The 21,999-nt window shown below is 46.1% G+C and overlaps 1 protein-coding gene across 1 annotated transcript in view; it reads left to right on the top strand.

The window, feature by feature from the left end:
* LOC115132507 (E3 ubiquitin-protein ligase HUWE1-like) overlaps positions 1–21,999 on the top strand; it is an 82,745-nt gene that overhangs the window by 17,952 nt on the left and 42,794 nt on the right. The window contains 24 exon segments of the mRNA XM_065020871.1: positions 814–991; positions 2,415–2,506; positions 3,384–3,586; positions 3,773–3,830; positions 6,372–6,548; positions 7,201–7,446; positions 7,726–7,859; positions 8,086–8,201; positions 8,480–8,668; positions 8,917–9,133; positions 9,446–9,568; positions 9,832–10,069; positions 10,493–10,615; positions 10,765–10,858; positions 11,019–11,203; positions 13,129–13,185; positions 14,316–14,438; positions 14,622–14,717; positions 17,323–17,592; positions 17,983–18,135; positions 18,271–18,398; positions 18,888–18,969; positions 19,145–19,321; positions 21,762–21,912. Of these exon segments, the coding sequence (XP_064876943.1) occupies positions 814–991; positions 2,415–2,506; positions 3,384–3,586; positions 3,773–3,830; positions 6,372–6,548; positions 7,201–7,446; positions 7,726–7,859; positions 8,086–8,201; positions 8,480–8,668; positions 8,917–9,133; positions 9,446–9,568; positions 9,832–10,069; positions 10,493–10,615; positions 10,765–10,858; positions 11,019–11,203; positions 13,129–13,185; positions 14,316–14,438; positions 14,622–14,717; positions 17,323–17,592; positions 17,983–18,135; positions 18,271–18,398; positions 18,888–18,969; positions 19,145–19,321; positions 21,762–21,912 (3,610 nt within the window).

Raw genomic sequence — 21,999 nt, 5'->3', positions numbered from 1 at the left:
CATTCAGACCACTCCATAGTCGTCGATGCGGGTTGGCTTTGATAAGTGCGAGGGAAAGTTTGTCGTTGGTGTCTGAATGCGAGGTCACTCTCTCTCTTTCTTCTCAATCTTTTCTCTACCTCTTCAGTCGCTCCGCGGACCCCTTCATTTCTCTCACTGCTCACCCTCATCTCCCTCTTGTCCTCTCCTGCACATTTGACATGTTTAAATGTCCCGTTTTCTTTTTCAGCAGGGTCATTAACACCGGTGTAGCCAGTGGATATAGAGCCTACACTGCCCAGTCTTCATCTTGCCCTCCATCTCCTCTCTGTCACACAGCATTGCATTAAAAAGTCATTCTCCCTCCTTGGTTTCACCGCTTCCTTTCCTCCCTCACTCTTTCCTTCTGTTTTCCCCCTGCTTCTGATTGCCTTTACGTTTTGATTCCCTATGCCCTACCCTCACCCTCTCTTCCCCTCACCCTCTCTTCCCCTCACCCTCTCTTCCCCTCACCCTCTCTTACCCTCACCCTCTCTTACCCTCACCCTCTCTTACCCTCACCCTCTCTTCCCCTACCCTCCGTACCCTCACCCTCTCTTCCCCCTACCCTCCGTACCCCCTCACCCTCTCTTCCCCCTACCCTCCGTACCCTCACCCTCTCTTCCCCGTACCCTCACCCTCTCTTCCCCGTACGCTCACCCTCTCTTCCCCCTACCCTCCTTTCCTCCCAGTTGTTCCCTACCCTCGCCACTCTGTCTCTCACTCGCTCTCTCTCTTCCTCCCCTTTTTCTCTCTTTCTCCCTTTTCTCTCTCTCACAGTCTCTCTCTCTGCAGGTCCCGGCTACCCGGGAGGTGCTTGGTTCTCTCCCTAACGTGTTCAGTGCCTTGTGCCTGAATGCGCGAGGCCTGCACTCCTTCGTCCAATGCCAGCCCTTTGAACGCCTTTTCAAGGTGCTGTTGTCACCTGACTACTTGCCTGCCATGAGACGACGCCGCAGCTCTGACCCTCTGGGTGAGTTGGGTGTGTGTGTGTTATTGCAATCTAGTATGGCGAGAGAGACCTTTGAGAGAGGTGTGTTAACTTAAAGGAAGCTAGTATATTGGGACACAATTCACTCTGTTGAAAAATAGGTGTTTGTTATAGAAATGTTGGGTTGTAATTTAAAATACCTGCTACACTAGAAGTTAATGGTTACATGTATGAGGAATGTATATTGTAATGGAGGTTGGATAAGAGCCAGGGGCTTGTAGAGTTACTAATTAGGGGGAAAATACAATCACATAGTTGTGGCCACAGGTAAGTGTGGATTAGTGAGGAATGGGGACTGTGATAAGTCACGAAGGGAGAAGGAACGGTTTATTACCCACATCACTTAACTTCCTGCCTAGCTACAAAGATGTAGTATTTAGAGATTTAGAGTTAAGGGAGACTGCCTAAAGGGGCGTTTAAATACAGGTGCTGGTGGAAACATGTCTGTCTTTTCAGCTGTTTGACTCAGTGGGTGAATTAACTTGGTTTGAGCTTTAGCTAGTTGTGCGTTAGTTTTTACTCTGTTTATTTAGAACCTAACAATACTGAACAAAAATATAAATGCAACCGTTTCAAAGATTTTGCTGAGTTACAGTTCAAATAAGGAAATCAGTCAATTGAAATAAATGCATTAAGCCCTAATCTATGCATTTCACATGACTGAGAATACTGATATGCATCTGTTGGTCAAATATACTACAAACAAAAATGGGCCTCACAATGAGCCTCAGGATCTTGTAACGGTATCTCTATGCATTCAAATTGTCATTGGTAAATTTAAATTGTGTTCGTTGTCCATATCTTATGCCTGCCCATACCATAACCTCACGGCCACCACGCGGTACTTGTTGACATCAAAATAACGCTCGCCATACACGTGGTCTGTGGTTGTGAGGCCGGTTGTACGTACTGCCAAATTCTCAAAAACTACGTAGGTGGCTTATGGTAGAGAAATGAACATTCAATTCTCTGTCAATGGCTCTGGTGGACACTCCTGCAGTCATCAAGCCAATTGCACACTTCCTCCAAACTTGAGACATCTGTGACATTGTGTTGTGTGACAACTGCACATTTTAGTGGCTTTTTATTGTCCCCAGCACAAGGTGCACCTGTGTAATGATCATGCTGTCTAATCAGCTTCTTGATATTCCACACCGGTCAGGTGGATGGATTATCTTGGCAAAGGAGAAATAATCACTAACAGGGATGTAAACAAATTTGTGCACAACATTTGAGAGAAACAAGCGTTTTATGAGCATGGAACATTTCTGGGATCTTTTATTTCAGTCCATGAAACATGGGACCAACACTTTTTAAAAATATTTTTGTTCAATGTAGTATGGCGACACTATACACTGTTGATGCAGATGTCTGTATGTAACGATGCTGTGTTGTGTGTGTACAGGAGATACAGCGTCCAACCTGGGCAGTGCTGTGGATGAACTGATGAGACACCAACCCACTCTGAAGACTGACGCCACTACTGCCATCATCAAGGTGGGTTTACAATGACATGTACAGGAGGCCTGGAAAATCTGCAATGATCAGCACCATTGAGCAGGTTTGGGAGTGAGTACTCGAGTACAGGTTGGTATTTGATTACTAATAATCAAATACAAGTATTCAATTTACAAATAACTATTTTAGCAGGTTAAATGTATAAGCACAGGCACACTTTCCAACTGTAAGATGTTTATTGTTTTGGAGTATGTCAAATGCAGTGACGATGTTAAAGTTGTGTATCAGAACCATCAGTCATTAGAACAACCTTTAGCATACTGCAATCTCTTTTGGCCTTCAAACCCGTTTCACGGTAACATGTGAGTACTCAATTACTCAAAATGATTTTAGTGATGCACAGACACTCATTCAAATGCCCATCCCTACCCATTGTTCATGTCTGGACTTGTAGTTTTAACTCCATGTGACTTGACCAGGAAAAACTGAGGTCTTGTTGTAGCTTTTAACTAGGGCACAGAGTTCAACTGGTTCAGGTCATGTGTTAGGACCCTAATAATATAGATTAACCTTGTAAACTGCATAGTGAATTAGCACAACATGATTGTTTCTTTAAGCTGGGCCATGTGATCTGAACAGGAACAACTTAATGTTTATCCTTGGAGTTTTTACATTATGGTAAATTAACACACACTTGTCTTCTCTTCAAAACAAATTCCCTTGCCTTGTTTTCACCATCACTCAAACTTATCTTATCTTGCCAGCACCAACTTTGCTGATAGCTACTTTAATGAGGAAAAATGTACTTACTGTAATATGTGGTTGTCCCACCTAGCTATTTTAAGATGGATGCGCTAACTGTAAGTCGCTCTGTATAAGAGCGTCTGCTGAATGACTAAAATGTCAACTCTCCCAGTTACTGGAGGAGATCTGTAACCTGGGCCGAGCCCCAGAGTACATCTGTCAGAAGCCCTCTATCCAGAAGACTGATGGCACCGTCACCGCGCCCCCCGCCCGCTCCTCCCACGCTGCCGAAGAGGCTTCCAGCGAAGATGAGGAGGAAGAGGAGGCGCTCCATACCTTCACCCAGCAGCAGGGGGAGCCAGAGAGCAACAGACAGTCAGTGCCAGTTGAACTGTATGACATTCCAAATCAGCGATGTGATTCTTCCTGATCAATTCAGGATTTATTGCCCCTGATATAATTTTTTCTCTCTCTATATTTATAAATTATTTATGTACTTATATTTTGTTACATGTTTGATAGGGAGTTGGGATAATAGTGTTTTTGTCATTTTTCCTATAGGGTTGTTGGCACTGAAGAGAGGATACCGATTCCTCTGATGGATTACATTCTGAATGTGGTACGTGTGTTGATGCACGTTCTCTGGTTATTCTATGTGATCATACCTGCAATAAGGCACACTTAAATCAAGTCCCTTTACTCACCAAAAATTGTCAATGAAGTGATGACAGGCAAGATCACATAACATTTCTCTTGTGTTCAAAATTAAACAGAACATTTGTACAAAATAATGACTTCTGGGAGGGTATAACGGTGTGCAGACTGTACTACTATCGTCTAATCACTTTTTGGGACGTGCTTAGTCAGTCACTAGACGGCTACCACCCTGTTAGTGAACTCTGCCCCTTAGAAGCTGCTGCCCTATGTACATAGACATGGAATCACTAGTCACTTTAACCTTCTCACACGTGAGTTCCAAATATCTAACTGTCGCCCCAGCATGAGTTGTTTTATGATGTTAGAATGCACTCACTGTTCCAAAATGTGATTATTACACAACGGGACAGTTAAGATGCGCTGCCTGCCAGACATCTTTTGACTACGTTTCAACTTGTCAATTTCAAATGATTTTCTAACAGTTTGAATTGAGGTGTGTTCCGCCGCCTCATTAATTCACATAGAAGTTGCCCATTTCAGCGTTGCAAACTATTTGTTTGAGTCTTTACTGAGCAGAATAAACTTCGGTCTTTGAGGAGAGCCTACCACACTTCACTTATGTTTGCGCAGATCAAGTATGCGTATGTTTGTGCAGATCAAGTATGCGTATGTTTGCGCAGATCAAGTATGCATATGTTTGCGCAGATCAAGTATGCGTACGTTTGCGCAGATCAAGTATGCGTACGTTTGCGCAGATCAAGTATGCGTACGTTTGTGCAGATCAAGTGTGCGTACGTTTGTGCAGATCAAGTGTGCGTATGTTTGCGCAGATCAAGTGTGCGTATGTTTGCGCAGATCAAGTGTGCGTATGTTTGCGCAGATCAAGTGTGCGTATGTTTGCGCAGATCAAGTGTGCGTATGTTTGCGCAGATCAGATCAAGTGTGCGTATGTTTGCGCAGATCAAGTGTGCGTATGTTTGCGCAGATCAAGTGTGCGTATGTTTGCGCAGATCAAGTGTGCGTATGTTTGCGCAGATCAAGTGTGCGTATGTTTGCGCAGATCAAGTGTGCGTATGTTTGCGCAGATCAAGTGTGCGTATGTTTGCGCAGATCAAGTGTGCGTATGTTTGCGCAGATCAAGTGTGCGTATGTTTGCGCAGATCAAGTGTGCGTATGTTTGCGCAGATCAAGTGTGCGTATGTTTGTGCAGTCTTCCAAGAATTGGAACATTTTCTTGCTGGCACTCGCTTTGCCTTGTTGTTTTCCTTACACACATATCCAAAGTTATTATTTGTATTATTTTGATAGGAAGTTCCTTATTTTCTCTATCGTGTTTCTACTGTAGGCGCGTATGGAGCATAATGAATTTACAGTTTTAACATGTTTTCAAGTACTTGTGACAAATGTATTCTGATAATTGCATCTATTGTAATGGGAACCTATGATGCGTGTAAAATAATTTTTTGAAGGTTGTACTGATGATAATGAGCTAAACTATTTGCCAGCTATGTATGGCGCCATATTTGTTGAAATTATACAATGCATTCTGGGTGTCACGTAATCTGTCAGACCGAAGATGTTATAATGAGGTGAGGGAATGGTTCACTCTTCTTTTGGGTGAACTTGCGGAAGTGAATGAAGGGAAGTGGATGATTGTAGAAGACACACCCCTTCAACATGCATACTATAAACAGACCAAACTCATCTGGTCTCTTATCTTTGATTGATGCAAAAAAAAGAAACATTCCGGCGCTCACAAACTACCCATCGTCGGATTACTTTCGATTTCCAGGAAGTGTTGTACTCAATTATTTCAATCAATGGTGAGTTCACCCGTGATGTGATTAATTATAAATAGTAATTGCTATTAGCTAATTCATATTGTAGTTTCTGTCAGCCGGGAGTCATACAAAATATGTAAATCTTTCCTCAGTTAGCGTGAGGACAAATGTAGCCTATATTTTCCGGTTTGGATGATTGTGTTACGCTGTAGCTACTTTGGTTTCCTTTTGGATTCAATGTTCAGACATTTACAGATCACATTCTGGACGTGACTTTTTAAGGACTGTGTTTGTGCAAAATGTTTTTGTGGAAAAAAAGTGTTGTGTCAATCGAAAATGGACGTTGTAAGTAAGCGTTCTCATCAACTGTTCTAATCACACCGGTTTGATTGTATGCTACAGTGACTACAACTATACAACGATCACACCCGTTTGTTGGTACGTGTGAAAAGGTTAATGTTTACAAACAGTTTTACTCATTTCATATGTGCATCTACTGTATTCTAGTCAATGCCACTCAGACATCGCTCATCCTAATATTTCTTAATGACATTTTACTTTTAGATGTGTTTGTCTTGTTAGTCATTACTGCACTTTTGGAGCTAGGAACACAAGCATTTAGCTACACCTGCATTAACATCTGCTATATATGTGTGTTTGACCAATAAAATTATATTTGATTCCTTACCCCTTAACATTCCCCTTTTTGTGTTCCTTCCCAGATGAAGTTTGTGGAGTCGATCCTTAGTAACAACACGACAGACGACCACTGTCAGGAGTTTGTCAACCAGAAGGGTCTCCTGCCCCTGGTCTCCATCCTGGGTCTACCCAACCTGCCCATTGACTTCCCCACATCAGCTGCCTGCCAGGCTGTAGCCGGGGTCTGCAAGTCCATACTGGTGAGACCTGACACTGGGGATATGGGAGGTGTGGTTATGATGGGAGGCTGTAGGCGGGGTCTGCAAGTCCATACTGGTGAGACCTGACACTGGGTTATGATAGGCTGTGGAGGTGTGTGGGTCTGCAAGTCCATACTGGTGAGACCTGACACTGGGGATATGGGAGGTGTGTGGTTATGATGGGAGGCTGAGCTGGGCTCTGCAACTCCATACTGGTGAGTCTGACACTGGGGATATGGGAGGTGTGTGGTTATGATGGGAAGCTGGGCTCTCCATACTGGTGAGACCTGACACTGGGGATATGGGAGGTGTGTGGTTATGATGGGAGGCTGTAGCCGGGTCTGCAACTCCATACTGGTGAGACCTGACACTGGGGATATGGGAGGTGTGTGGTTATGATGGGAGGCTGTAGCTGGGCTCTGCAACTCCATACTGGTGAGACTAAGAGATGTGGGGATATGATTTCAGTGAATTTGTTAGTGATTGAGCTCAAGCAGAGCTGGAAAATGGACTATAGCCTCTTCAGAATAAATAACCTGTGGTATTTTGATGAGGTTCTCTGACGGTTGTGACTAAACTCCAGGATAGACCGGTTAAATGTAACTGTTCAGTCTCTCCCTGTGACTGTGGTGTGTTGTCCCGTGGTCCCCAGACGCTGTCCCATGAACCCAAGGTGCTCCAGGAGGGGCTGTGTCAGCTGGACAGCATCCTGTCGGCCCTCGAGCCGCTCCACCGCCCCATCGAGGTCCCCGGGGGTTCCGTGCTGCTCCGAGAGCTCGCCACCGCCGGTCATGTGACGGACGCCACGCTATCGGCCCGCGCCACGCCACTGCTGCACGCGCTCACTGCCGCACACGCTTATATCCTGATGTTCGTGCACACCTGCAGGGTAGGGCAGGTAAGATGCCAGTAAACCAATCAGCAAGGGCCTCTCGTTATGTCACTCCACACCTGTAGCCCACAAAGTAGAGGCTGTAGATTATGTTGACTTTGTATTCAATTCATTGAAAGCAGCATATAATCAACCAACTGTAGAGGTACTGCACCTCACCTCTGTGGATTTAGAGGGTACCGCCTCTGTGGATTGTCATTGTTGGGAAGGAGTTGCTTGACTGTGAGTGGTTTGGTATTGGTTTGCCCAGGTGTGTTCATTAACCTTCCCCTGTGTGTTGTGCAGAGTGAGATCAGGGCCATCAGTGTGAACCAGTGGGGCTCCCAGCTGGGTTTGAGTGTTCTCAACAAGCTGAGCCAGCTCTACTGCTCTCTGGTCTGGGAGAGCACCGTGCTGCTGTCTCTCTGCACACCCAATAGGTACACTACCTCTGATAAGCCTGTCTGATACGCTCTCTGTCTCTCTCCTCCAGGTTCTAGCTCTCTTTAGCCCTCTATCCTTTGGCCTTGAGGTTCTCACTGGTTCTGTCTCCCCCTCCTTCTGTCTCCCCCTCCTTCTGTGTGTGGCTGTATCTCTTTCTCAGCATGCAGTCAGTTGACAGAACACACTAACTCTCTCCTGTTTCTCTCTCCTCTCCTCCCCCAGTCTCCCCCCAGGCTGTGAGTTCGGCCAGGCTGACATGCAGAAGCTGGTTCCCAAGGAGGAGAAGCCATCTGGCAGCACCACAGCCACCGCTTCTGCCTCTGGATCCAGGAGAACTGGTAAGAGACGCCCTTCTACTGAAAAAAACAAACAAAAGAAGATGTTATCAATTGGTTAAGAATGATCATTCATGAAAGCAATAGGACAATGTTTTGCAGGTTGTTTTTCTTCTTACATTCTAAAAATAACTGTCAACTTTGGAATGTTGGAGTTTGTTAGGCATCATTTGAGCAATGTGCAAGAAAGGAATGTATAAGCTCATTTTAGCCAAACTACTCTTCCAGCACAGCCACCCCTAGCTCTAACCACAAGCCCGTTCCTCTCTCTCTCTCGCTAGCTGAGTCTGAGGCTGTTGCTGTGGACCCCTCTGCCACGTGTCTCCTAGAGGGGATGGGGTTGGACGGGGACACGCTAGCCCCCATGGAGACTGACGAGCCCACCGCCGGCACCTCTGACCCCAAGACCAAGTCCAAACTAACCCCCGCCATGGCCACTCGCATCAAGCAGATCAAACCCCTGCTCTCTGGTGAGGACACCAGGAGCTTTGTCTTTTCATTTTCACACCATTGTCTATTTGTAGGCATGCGTTAAGTGTAGATTGGTAGTCCCACCAAATACAGCCATGTACTGTCAGAATCTCTGCATTAGTGAAGAAAGACTTCACTCCTCTCAGGTGAAGGTTGAAACACTGTCCGTTGTGACTGCTGAGTCTATATTTGTGAGTGCAGGCTGTCTCTTTCATCCTGGTGTGGTAACTCTCCCTCTCTACTCCAGCGTCGTCTCGTCTGGGCCGGGCTCTGGCCGAGCTCTTTGGTCTTCTGGTGAAGCTGTGTGTGGGTTCTCCAGTCCGACAGCGCCGCTCTCACCACGCCACCAGCACCGGCACAGCCCCCACCCCCGCCGCCCGGGCCACCGCGTCCTCCCTCACCAAGCTGCTCACCAAGGGCCTCAGCTGGCAGCCCCCGCCGTACACCCCTACCCCTCGTTTCAGGTACTCTACTGTTACCCCTACCCCTCGTTTCAGGTACTCTACTGTTACCCCTACACCCCAACCCCTCGTTTCAGGTACTCTGTTACTCACAACGGCTACTTGGGTTGCTTCCGGATTCTCTACCCATCTCACGAAATGTGCGCCTACAAACCCAGTGGTGGAAACTTCCTTTAACTAATGCTTACACTAATTCAATACATCTGTAGAAGGGACGAGACATCCCCCAAGGCTGTTCTGTAGATCTGAGAGGATTGGAGTTATCAAATGTGTGTTCTCATGGCCGTGATGTCTCTGCTCTCTCTTCCCCTCCAGGCTGACTTTCTTCATCTGCTCGGTGGGCTTCACGTCCCCCATGCTGTTCGACGAGAGGAAGTACCCCTACCACCTCATGCTGCAGAAGTTCTTCTGCTCGGGAGGACACAACGCACTCTTTGAGTGAGTAGAGCACCCTCTGTTAATAGACCTATAGCTACAAACAGCCTCATTACTGTTGCTGCTCAGCTCTCACCATTAATACCTGACTCAATATATATTTGGCACTACCTTATTGTCAGGATTACTAATAGAATGATTATAAGTAGGGCCTTTTCCCTGACCAGAAAACATTTGGGGCCGTAATTGTGATTGTACCCAACAAGAGCTTATGTTTCTCTGCCCATCGGCTCTGACACATCTCTCGTTCCCCCTCCTCTCCCCAGGACATTTAACTGGGCCCTTTCTATGGGTGGGAAGGTGCCTGTCTCTGAGGGCCTGGAGCATGCAGAGCTGCCAGACGGGACAGGGGAGTTCTTGGATGCCTGGCTGATGCTGGTGGAGAAGATGGTGAACCCCAGTACTGTGCTGGACTCACCCCACAGCCTGCCTGTCAAGGTTCCCGGGGTCACCCCCACCACCCCACAGTTCAGTGCCCTGCGATTCCTCATAGTCACTCAGAAGGTAGGGGGATTGGTTAGTGGTGTGTGTGTGGTTTTTCCTGGATGTGTTTAACTATTCTTGTGGGGAACAAGTCCCCACAAGAATAGTAAACAAACAAAAATTTGACTTACGTGACATTTTGTTAGTCCTCACGAGGTCAAATGCTATTTAGGGATAAGGTTCAAATTAGTGTTGGGTTTAGAATTAGGTTAAGGGTTCGGGTTAAGTTTAGGTTTTTTGGGTCAAGGTAAGAGTACTGGTTAGGGTCAGGAAAAATAGGATTTTGAATGGGACTGAATTGTGTGTCCCCACAAGGTTAGTTATACAAGACTGTCTGTGTGTGTTACATGAAATAGTATTATTTTTTTTAGATGCATTTTTCAAAGATGACAAACACACATTGCTCCCTCTAATCCTGAGCCACTCTCTTTGCCTCCCATTTAGGCAGCGTTCAGCTGCATCTGCAGCCTGTGGAACAGAAAGCCCCTTAAAGTGTACGGGGGCCGCATGGCTGAGTCCATGTTAGCTATACTGTGCCACATCCTGAGAGGAGAACCTGTCATCCAGGTGTGTTCTTTTATATAAGGTGCAGTGGCACACTAGGAGAGAAGCTAGTGGGGGAATTATTTGTAATGTTAACAAATTTCCTTTGTCAAATAATCTTTTGAGGGATGGTTGCTAGTGGCATGTAATGAAATTTTGTTCATTCCTCCCAGGAGCGCCTTGCCAAGGAGAGGGAGGGCACGACCCGTCCAGAGGAGGAGGGAGGTCTTGGGGCCTCTACGCTGCCTGTAGGCCCCAGCTCTGGAGGTGAGAGGAAATGGTTTATTTTCAACAACATTACATGGTATTAATGGCAGCGAAGGCTGAATTATTTGATACAATGTATTTTTATACACATGAAGGATAAATGCACAATAACTATCCCAACAGCACATAATGATTTATAACACTTTAATGTATAATCCAGGCACAGGGGGGTCAGCAGGGGCCCCTGGAGCAGCAGTAAATGCAGGAGAGGGCCCTGCCGGGTCAGTTCCAGGACCAGCCATTGGAAGCAGTACAGCACCATCTGCACCAGGGAGTGCAGCAGAGGACTCCACTAACACTACTCCCAGGAGAGAGCCACCGGTTAACCAGGCTCAGCTACAGCAGGTGAGGAGGGTGTGGCTGTCGGTCCGATCCGTGTGTGTTTTTGGATTCCTTTACCTTTTGTGACCGTTTCTTCATGGAAATGGCAGTTTTTGTCATACCGTTTTCCCCATAGACAGTTTTTGGCATTAAACACGCATCATTCGACAGCTTTGATAGATACAGTGCCTTGCGAAAATATTCGGCCCCCTTGATCTTTGCGACCTTTTGCCACATTTCAGGCTTCAAACATAAAGATATAAAACTGTATTTTTTTGTGAAGAATCAACAAGTGGGACACAATTATGAAGTGGAACGACATTTATTGGATATTTCAAACTTTTTTAACAAATCAAAAACTGAAAAATTGGGCGTGCAAAATTATTCAGCCCCTTTACTTTCAGTGCAGCAAACTCTCTCCAGAAGTTCAGTGAGGATCTCTGAATGATCCAATGTTGACCTAAATGACTAATGATGATAAATACAATCCACCTGTGTGTAATCAAGTCTCCGTATAAATGCACCTGCACTGTGATAGTCTCAGAGGTCCGTTAAAAGCGCAGAGAGCATCATGAAGAACAAGGAACACACCAGGCAGGTCCGAGATACTGTTGTGAAGAAGTTTAAAGCCGGATTTGGATACAAAAAGATTTCCCAAGCTTTAAACATCCCAAGGAGCACTGTGCAAGCGATAATATTGAAATGGAAGGAGTATCAGACCACTGCAAATCTACCAAGACCTGGCCGTCCCTCTAAACTTTCAGCTCATACAAGGAGAAGACTGATCAGAGATGCAGCCAAGAGGCCCATGATCACTCTGGATGAACTGCAGAGATCTACAGCTGAGGTGGGAGACTCTGTCCATAGGACAACAATCAGTCGTATATTGCACAAATCTGGCCTTAATGGAAGAGTGGCAAGAAGAAAGCCATTTCTTAAAGATATCCATAAAAAGTGTTGTTTAAAGTTTGCCACAAGCCACCTGGGAGACACACCAAACATGTGGAAGAAGGTGCTCTGGTCAAATGAAACCAAAATTGAACTTTTTGGCAACAATGCAAAACGTTATGTTTGGCGTAAAAGCAACACAGCTCATCACCCTAAACACACCATCCCCACTGTCAAACATAGTGGTGGCAGCATCATGGTTTGGGCCTGCTTTTCTTCAGCAGGGACAGGGAAGATGGTTAAAATTGATGGGAAGATGGATGGAGCCAAATACAGGACTATTCTGGAAGAAAACCTGATGGAGTCTGCAAAAGACCTGAGACTGGGACGGAGATTTGTCTTCCAACGAGACAATGATCCAAAACATAAAGCAAAATCTACAATGGAATGGTTAAAAAATAAACATATCCAGGTGTTAGAATGGCCAAGTCAAAGTCCAGACCTGAATCCAATCGAGAATCTGTGGAAAGAACTGAAAACTGCTGTTCACAAATGCTCTCCATCCAACCTCACTGAGCTCGAGCTGTTTTGCAAGGAGGAATGGGAAAAAATGTCAGTCTCTCGATGTGCAAAACTGATAGACATACCCCAAGCGACTTACAGCTGTAATCGCAGCAAAAGGTGGCGCTACAAAGTATTAACTTAAGGGGGCTGAATAATTTTGCACGCCCAATTTTTCAGTTTTTGATTTGTTAAAAAAGTTTGAAATATCCAATAAATGTCGTTCCACTTCATGATTGTGTCCCACTTGTTGTTGATTCTTCACAAATAAATAGTTTTATATCTTTATGTTTGAAGCCTGAAATGTGGCAAAAGGTCGCAAAGTTCAAGGGGGCCGAATACTTTCACAAGGCACTGTATAACTGCTAGCATTGCTAGATACAGTTGAGCGCATTGGTTGCACTGTTAGCAGTGGTTGAAATTGCACTGTTCTGTTAACTTCTTGTCCCCTTGAACCCTCACCCTGGTGTGGCCTGCACCACTTTGTCTTGTTGTGACAGGCTCAGGGAGGAGGCAGGGAGAGGCAGCCAAATGTCAACCAGCAGCAGCTACAGCAGGTATACAGCTAGCCTACACCACACTCAGGCGCGAGCGCACATTTGACTAGAATTGAATCTGATCTCTTGTTTGTAATGGGTTCCCGGCTGAAGGTGGCCAGGAGGAACCAGAGGGAGGGAGGGAGCAAGAGAGAGTGGGAGGCTGGATGTCCCTTGGTTGGTGGAGCATTTTTGATACACACAGGAAACTGTTGAGCGTTAAAAAAAAAACAGCAGCGTTGCAGTTCTTGACACAAACAGGTGCGCCTGCCAGCAACCTACATACCCCGTTCAAAGGCACTTAAATATTTTGTCTTGCCCATTCACCATCTCAATGGAACACATACACAATCTGTCTCGTTTTTCTCAAGACTTAAAAATCCTTATTTAACCTGTCTCCTCTACACTAAAGTGGATTTAATAAGTGACATCAATAAGGGATCATAGATTTCACCTGGTCAGTCTGTCATGGAAAGTGCAGGTGTTCCTAATGTTTTGTATAGTCACTGTATATAACACGTGAGATTGACTCACCGATCACACTGTGCCATAGTCGGCTCCTTTTCTCTCTCTCTCCCTTTCTCACAAAAACACACACACACACACACACCCCAGCAGTTATGACAGTGCTTTACAGATACCTAGCCTAAAACACCAAAGAGTAAGCAATACAGGGGCTAGGGAAATTACTCCCTAGAAGGAAGTCTTCTCTAACCCTGTGCTGTGACCCGTTTCCCCTCTAACCCTGTCCTGTGACCCGTTTCCCCTCTAACCCTGTCCTGTGGCCCGTTTCCCCTCTAACCCTGTCCTGTGGCCCGTTTCCCCTCTAACCCTGTCCTGTGGCCCGTTTCCCCTCTAACCCTGTCCTGTGGCCCGTTTCCCCTCTAACCCTGTCCTGTGGCCCGTTTCCCCTCTAACCCCGTCCTGTGGCCCGTTTCCCCTCTAACCCCGTCCTGTGGCCCGTTTCCCCTCTAACCCCGTCCTGTGGCCCGTTTCCCCTCTAACCCCGTCCTGTGGCCCGTTTCCCCTCTAACCCCGTCCTGTGGCCCGTTTCCCCTCTAACCCTTTCCTGTGGCCCGTTTCCCCTCTAACCCTGTCCTGTGCTCGGTCTCTCTCTGTGGTTTTTAACCATTGTTCTCTCCTCTATGTAGCTGATGGACATGGGTTTCTCCAGAGAGCATGCCATGGAGGCCCTGGTGAACACTAGCACCATGGAGCAGGCCACAGAGTACCTGCTCACACACCCTCCTCCTCTACTCAGCGGAGCCGTCAGGGTACGCCCACACACACACTTACGTGGGAACGCACACGTAAATACAGAACATGCATACTCAGCCACGGTCCATTGACACACTATATACTCATATTACACGCATGCACAGGTCCACACACATAGGAACACACACGTGTCTTCTACTGTAATGCGTGTTAAGTGTACTCTGTTGGTCTGTCTGTAGGACATGACCATGTCAGAGGAGGACCAGATGATGAGAGCCATCGCCATGTCTCTGGGACAAGAGGTCAGCATGGAACAGCGCTCTGATTCGCCCGAGGTGCGCTGCCACACACACACTAAGACACGCCCCCACTCACAGGCGTACGGATGGAACATATTGCTGAATGAATGGACATCGGCTCATGAATGAATAACCAGGGCCCCCTCCAGAAAGGGGCTATGGAGTCAACAATACACCCTAGGCACTTGTGTAGATCTGAAAGTATTGGATAGGTGTGTAGCCTAGCGGTTAAGAGCATTGGGCCAGTAACTGGTACTAATCCCTGAGCAGACTAGATGAAAAATCTGTTAATATGCCCTTAAGCAAGGCACTTAACCCTAGTCGCTCTGGATAAGAGAGTCTGCTAATGTCTGAAATGTAAAAGGATATAGTGTTTTCCACAAGCACATTGAGTAGCCAGCCAAATAGAAAAAGTAGCCAGCAGCCTCCTTCGGGTTAAGATATTTTCCCAACAAGCTGTATTTTTCCTAGATTAGATTTTCAACCAGCAAATAAATATTTTTATTTTATATATATATATATATATTATAATTATTTTTTTATTATTTTTTACCTTTATTTAACTAGGCAAGTCTGTTAAGAACAAATTCATATTTTCAATGACGGCCTAGGAACGGTGGGTTAACTAACTGCCTGTTCAGGGGCAAAACAGAATAAATCACAGGGGGGAAATATTTCTATACTGGGCCTAAAGAATCCTGTAAGAGTCTGCTGACTTCCACGGGCTTCAAGCTTCCTTTTAAAGACATTTTCTCAGCTATCTGCAATACAGGTATGATAGACGAATGTAGCAGGTGTTTAACATGGGCTTTGCTCCACAGAAAATAGCAGTTAACTAGTCCATTGTCAACACTCTGGTGAAGTCAGTAGACCTATGTCAATAAGTATTAATAGGTTTAAAACAACTAGCCTACCTATTGTTCCTGCAGTGAGGAGGATTCACCATATTTGATAAACCAGTCGAGCTGGCTGTCTCTAAATCAAAGCACAGTAGAGTAGATAGCATATGCCTCACCACTCCTTGGCTGCATATGAAACACACCTGGGTCCAAAGTTAATTTATTTTCTCACTGGGCACAAATCTACTGGTCTATCACAGTTTCTCCATGGTGTAGTTGTTAAATGGATTGGGGTCACGGAGGGCCTGTAGGTTGTCACGGTTTCTCTATATTGGCCTATTCAGCTATTAATAGGCTACATTTGGTTATGTGTGTTTAAAAAGCTGTGTAATGACTATTCTTTAGAACCGCGGTGTATTAATTGCATTGTTTGTATAATATGTATTTTTGAGAAGATTTGAAAATAGGATGCTGCCCCCTTTTAAGACAAATGTTCCAAAAGAGATCAACATGACCACAGTAGGCTAGCCAAGACCAATGCTACGCCAAGACCAATGCTACGCCAAGACCAATGCTACGCCAAGACCAATGCTACGCCAAGACCAATGCTACGCCAAGACCAATGCTACGCCAAGACCAATGCTACGCCAAGACCAATGCTACGCCAAGACCAATGCTACGCCAAGACCAATGCTACGCCAAGACCAATGCTACGCCAAGACCAATGCTACGCCAAGACCAATGCTACGCCAAGACCAATGCTACGCCAAGACCAATGCTACGCCAAGACCAATGCTACGCCAAGACCAATGCTACGCCAAGACCAATGCTACGCCAAGACCAATGCTACGCCAAGACCAATGCTACATGTCTTTTTTGCAGACTATCAACAGTAGCCGGCCTATTGATAGTATGTGCACAATCACTTAAAGTAAATAAGCTCAGTGAGTAGATGGATGGGCACTTCTTTTTACTCTTGACAGCTCGTGTGCTGTGTGACAACATCAATCTATGTACTGCTCGGCGTTATGATTGGCAGGAGAGTGGTGGTGCTTGAATGAACGGCCTATCCTATTGCTCAAATACAAATAGCGCAACATTTACTTGTGTGGTCTTCAATGGTAGACTGACAGAGCAGGCAAATGTTGAACTGGAATGAAAAAAATGTGTTGAGGTTACCGGCCCTCACATGTTTTCACTGCCAGCGGGCCAACGTTACAGTCAGACCCTGCAGGCAAAAGGAAAATCAATGTGCCAGAAAACAATTTGGCGAAGTGGATTTCGACATGCAAATTTATGCTCTCTGTGTAAAGAAATTTGACTGCAACCGTAGCGCACCCAACACACACACACACCCCCAGGTACAGAGAGGCGGGACTGACAGTCACACCAGCAGTGTGTCCCTGTCATCTCTCACTTTGGTTGACGGGCTCCTGTCCTATCAATTGATGACTAGAATATGCATGTTGTTCATTCTAGCAGGAGAGGGCTTGGCACTCTTCTTTTTTTCTCTCTCTCCTGACTGGAAAATTGAGAAGTAGTTAATTTTAAGTGGAGAAAGTGCCTGGCTGAAAATGCCTCCGTAATTCTCTGTATTGCTGACAGCCGGCGTTAGTGGAAGACACTGGGTGTAGAATTCTATTTATTGTTGCAGCTCCAGCTTTTCATTTCATAGACTTGGTGAAATATCAGCTGTATTGCTTTTATCTGATGTATACACAGATTGGTTAGGGGTTGTTTCTGGGCCCACACCACTTCACCCCCACAGGTGCTCACATTCCCTCCCTATGTCTTTCTCTCAGGAGGCGGCGCGTCATCGCGAGGAGGACGATAGGAGAGCCCGGGAGCGTACGGAGGAGGAGGAGGCTCGCTGCCTGGAGAGGTTCCTGGAGGCCGAGCCCCTGGACAGTACGGAGCTCCACGCCTTCACTGACTCCATGCTGCCCGGCTGCTTCCACCTGCTGGACGAGCTGCCAGACACCGTCTATCGCCTCTGTGACTTGCTCATGACCGCCATCAAGAGGAGTGGTCCCGAGTACAGGGACCTCATCTTACGACAGGTGGTCAACCAGGTATGTGTAATACCAATTGGTCAACGCTTTGGAGAAGTGATGAAGATTGCTAGTGTTGTCACTCTGTTAATGACCTCTGGACGATCAGCTGTAGGGGTGCCCTTGTGACCGTCTGCACCAATTATTTGAGTTCTCTGTGTCCTGTATGTCATGGTTTTCCCATCTCTGTCTTGGGGCTCCCCCTGGGTGCACGTCTTGGTTTTTGCCCTAGAACGACACAGCTGATTCAAATAACCAACGCATCAAGATTTGATTATCAGCTGTGTTGTGCTAGGGCAAAACCCATAACGTGCACTCGGGGGGGGAGTCCCTGGACAGAGATTGGGAAACTCTGCTGTGTGACATGTCAAGGTGTGATCTATTAAAGTATGAGATCTTTGACATGTGTAGGTGTGGGAGGCAGCAGACGTGCTCATCAAGGCAGCAATACCCCTGACCACCAGTGACACCAAGACTGTGTCCGAGTGGACCAGACAGATGGCTACCCTGCCCCAGGCCTCCAACCTGGCAACACGCATTCTGCTGCTCACACTGCTCTTTGAGGTACACACACACACACAGAAAAACCTCCTGCTCAAACTACTTTAGTGACAGACACATAGATTAACAGTAATTCCTTTCTCACACACCCCCACCGGCCCTGAATGTTGATGCATGCTGTCTTCTGTTACCCTGTAGGAGTTGAAGCTATCGTGTGCCAGGGTGGTGGAGAACAGTGGGATCCTCAATGTGCTCATCAAGCTGCTAGAAGTAGTGCAGCCCTGTCTTCAGGCTGCCAAGGAGCAGAAGGACATCCAGACACCCAAGTGAGTAGCAACCACCCCCGAGCTGTGTATTTAGAGAGTTGGGCCAACTTTTAAAATTGTGAATATTGTTCTAATTCATTTACAAAGCATTATTTAAATATTTCCCATGTAATTATAATGGGAGCTAACATGGCTGCCATAAAATGTTGAAGTGTCATTCATGTCACTGCATCATAATGCAGAAACAATTGTCCAAGTCTCTAAAAACATGGCTCTGCCATCCCCCAGGCTCTTTGACAGCAAACGGGCTAAAGGGCCATTATTGAGATTAGCTAGCTAGCACACGTGTGGAAATGAATACCTTTCAGAAATATACTGTCCAGCTACAAATGGTGGCATGAACGATCTTCATGTTTTTAACAAAGTATTTTCTTATTAGAGCAATACTTATTTTTTGTACTTGGGTGAGGTAAATGTAGAAGCGTTGCATCTGTCAGACAAAAGGCAATGTACAACACGACTGAACGTTGTCTGTCCCACTGTGTACAGGTGGATCACTCCAGTGCTGCTGATCATTGACTTCTATGAGAAAATGGCTGTTTCATCCAAACGCAGAGCGCAGATGAACAAGGTAAGAGGAATGTCCCCGTGCAACATAAAGATTAACCCACATTATAGGATATGCATGTGATTACCATTGTATTGCCATGTCTGGTCTTTTAGTCAACCTTCTCTCACTACAAAAAAATAAAATAATAATTTCTCCTCTCATCCTTTCGTCCCCACACCCCGTCCACTCTCTCCAGTACCTGCAGCCCAACGGTAATAACTGGCGTTGGTTTGACGACCGGTCGGGTCGCTGGTGCAGCTACTCTGCCTCTAACAACGGCACTATAGACTCAGCCTGGAGGGCCGGGGAGAGCAGCGTCCGATTCACCGCGGGACGCAGGAGATATACCGTACAGTTCAACACCATGGTCCAGGTATAGAGAGGGGTGTATGTAGTGCCTTAGGAAAGTATTCAGACCTGTGACTTTTTCCACGATTTGTTAGGTTACAGCCTTATTTTCTTCCCTCATCAATCTGCACACAATACCCCATAATGACAAAGCATAAACAGGTTTTTAGACATTTTTGCTAATTTATTAAAGATTAAACAGATCACATTTACATAAGTATTCAGACCCTTTACTCAGTACTTTGTTGAAGTGCATTTGTCAGCGATTACAGCCTCGGGTCTTCTTGGGTATGATGCTACATGCTTGGTACACCTGTATTTGGGGAATTTCGTGCTCTTGCTGGGCCACTGAAGGACATTCAGAGACTTGTCCCGAAGCCACTCCTGCGTTGTCTTGGCTGTGTGCTTAGGGTCGTTGTCCTGTTGGAAGGTGAATCTTCATCCCAGTCTGAGGTCCTGAGCGGTTTGAGCAGGTTTTCATCAAGGATCTCTTTGTGCTTTGCCCCGTTCATATTTGCTTCGATCCTGACTAGTCTTCCAGTCCCTGCCGCTGAAAAACATCCCTACAACATGATGCTGCCATCACCATGCCTCACCGTAGGGATGGTGCCAGGTTCCTTCCAGATGTGACGCTTGGCATTCAGGCCAAAGCATTCAATATTGGTTTCATCAGACCAGAGAATCCTGTTTCTCATGGTCTTGAGAGTCTTTAGGTGCCTTTTGGCAAACTCCAAGCCGGCTATCATGTGCCTTTTACTGAGGAGTGGCTTCCGTCTGGCCGCTCTACCATAACGGCCTGATTGGATGAGTGCTGCCGAGATTGTTGTCTTTCTGGAAGGTTCTCCTATCTCATCATAGGAACTCTAGATCTCTGTCAGTGACCATCGGGTTCTTGGTCACCTCCCTGTCCAAGGCCCTTATCACCCCCCCCCTGCTCAGTTTGGCAGGGTGGCCCGCTCTAGGAAGAGTCTTGGTGGTTCCAAATTTCTTCCATTTAAGAATGATGGAGGGAACTGTGTTCTTGGGGTCCTTCAATGCTGCAGACATTTTTTGGTACACCTCCCTAGATCTGTGCCTCACCACAATCCTGTCTCGGACCTCTACGTACAACTCTAACCTCACGGTTTTTGCTCTGACATGCATTGTCAACTGTTGGACCTGATATAGACAGGTGTGCTTTTTCAAATAATTTCCAATCAATTTAATTTACCACTGATGGACTCTAATCAAGTTGTAGAAACATCTCAAGCATGATAAATGGAAACAGGATGCACCTGAGTTCAATTTCGAGACTCATAGCGAAGCGTCTGAATATTTATGTAGGTATTTCTTTACATTTTTTTTTTATTACATTTGAAAAAATGTCAACTGGTTTTCGCTTTGTCATAATGGGGTATTGTGTGCAAATTGCTAAGGATTTATTTTGTATTTAATACATTTTAGAATAAGGCTGTAACATAACAAAATGCACTGTACACACTAACCCAGTTTATTAGGTACACCCATCTAGTACTGGGTCGGATCACCCTTTGCCTCTCAGAACAGCCTTACTTGTTCGGGGCATGGATTCTACAAGGATTCCACTGGGATATTGGTCCATGCTGACGCGATGGCATCACGCAGTTGCTGCAGATTGGACGGCGGTACATCACCTCCACCAGCCTGTACCGTTGACACCAGGCAGGATGGGTCCATGAACTCATGCTGCTTACACCAAATTCTGACTCTGCTATCAGCATGACTCAAAAGAAACCGGGGTTCGTGAGACCAGGCAATGTTTTTCTAGTCCTCAATTGTCCAGTGTTAGTGATCGTGTGCCCACTGGAGCTGCTTCTTAGCTGATCAGAATCAAACCCGTTGTGGTTGTCTGCACACCACCGTTGTACTGTTCCATTATTTGTCTGTTTGTGGCCCGTCTGTTAGCTTGCTCGATTCTTGCCAATCTCCTTCAACCTCTCATCAATAAGTTGTTTTTGTCCACAGGACTTCCTCTGACTGGATGTTTTTTGTTTGTGGCACCATTCTTGGGAAAATCCCACAGGGCTGTCGTTTCTGAGATACTGGATCCGGCGTGCCTGGCACCGATGATCATAGCACGCGCCAAGTCTTTTAGGTCACTAGTTTTGCCCGTTGTGATGTTCAATCGAACAGTAACTGAATGCCTCTGTCTGCCTGCTTTATATAGCAAGCCACGGCCACGTAGGAGCGATCCATTCTGGTGAAAGTAGTGGTGTACCTAATAAACTCGCCGGTGAGTGTGGGAGGGGAGCCTCTTCTATACAGAGACCACTCAAAGGAACAGAGTTGACAAACAGTGGATTTTTTGGGGGTTATTAGACTTAGGAATACTTTAATAAATCCTGGTGCTCAATGGAGAGTATTCATTGAAAGTGCTTATCAGTCCAGTTATGGACATAATTTGTGTCTGGGAAACCATTGACTTCTGTGTCTTTGTTCTATTCCAGGTGAATGAGGAGACGGGTAACCGTCGTCCTGTGATGTTGACGGTCCAGAGAGTGCCTCGCGTTCCTAAACCTGCCAAAACTGGCAGCATGACGGACTCTGAGAAGGAGGAGGGGGACAGGGGCAAGGCAGAGGAGACACAGACAGACCCAGGTGATGACTGGATAGGATCTACTGTTCTAGTATAGCCTCGAACAGATACCTGAGACTGATGAGGGGGACATGGGCAAGCCGTAGGAC

The sequence above is a fragment of the Oncorhynchus nerka genome, linkage group LG7, assembly GCF_034236695.1.
Source record: "Oncorhynchus nerka isolate Pitt River linkage group LG7, Oner_Uvic_2.0, whole genome shotgun sequence".
Lineage (NCBI taxonomy): Eukaryota > Metazoa > Chordata > Actinopteri > Salmoniformes > Salmonidae > Oncorhynchus > Oncorhynchus nerka.
This window is presented reverse-complemented; position numbering and strand designations above follow the sequence as displayed.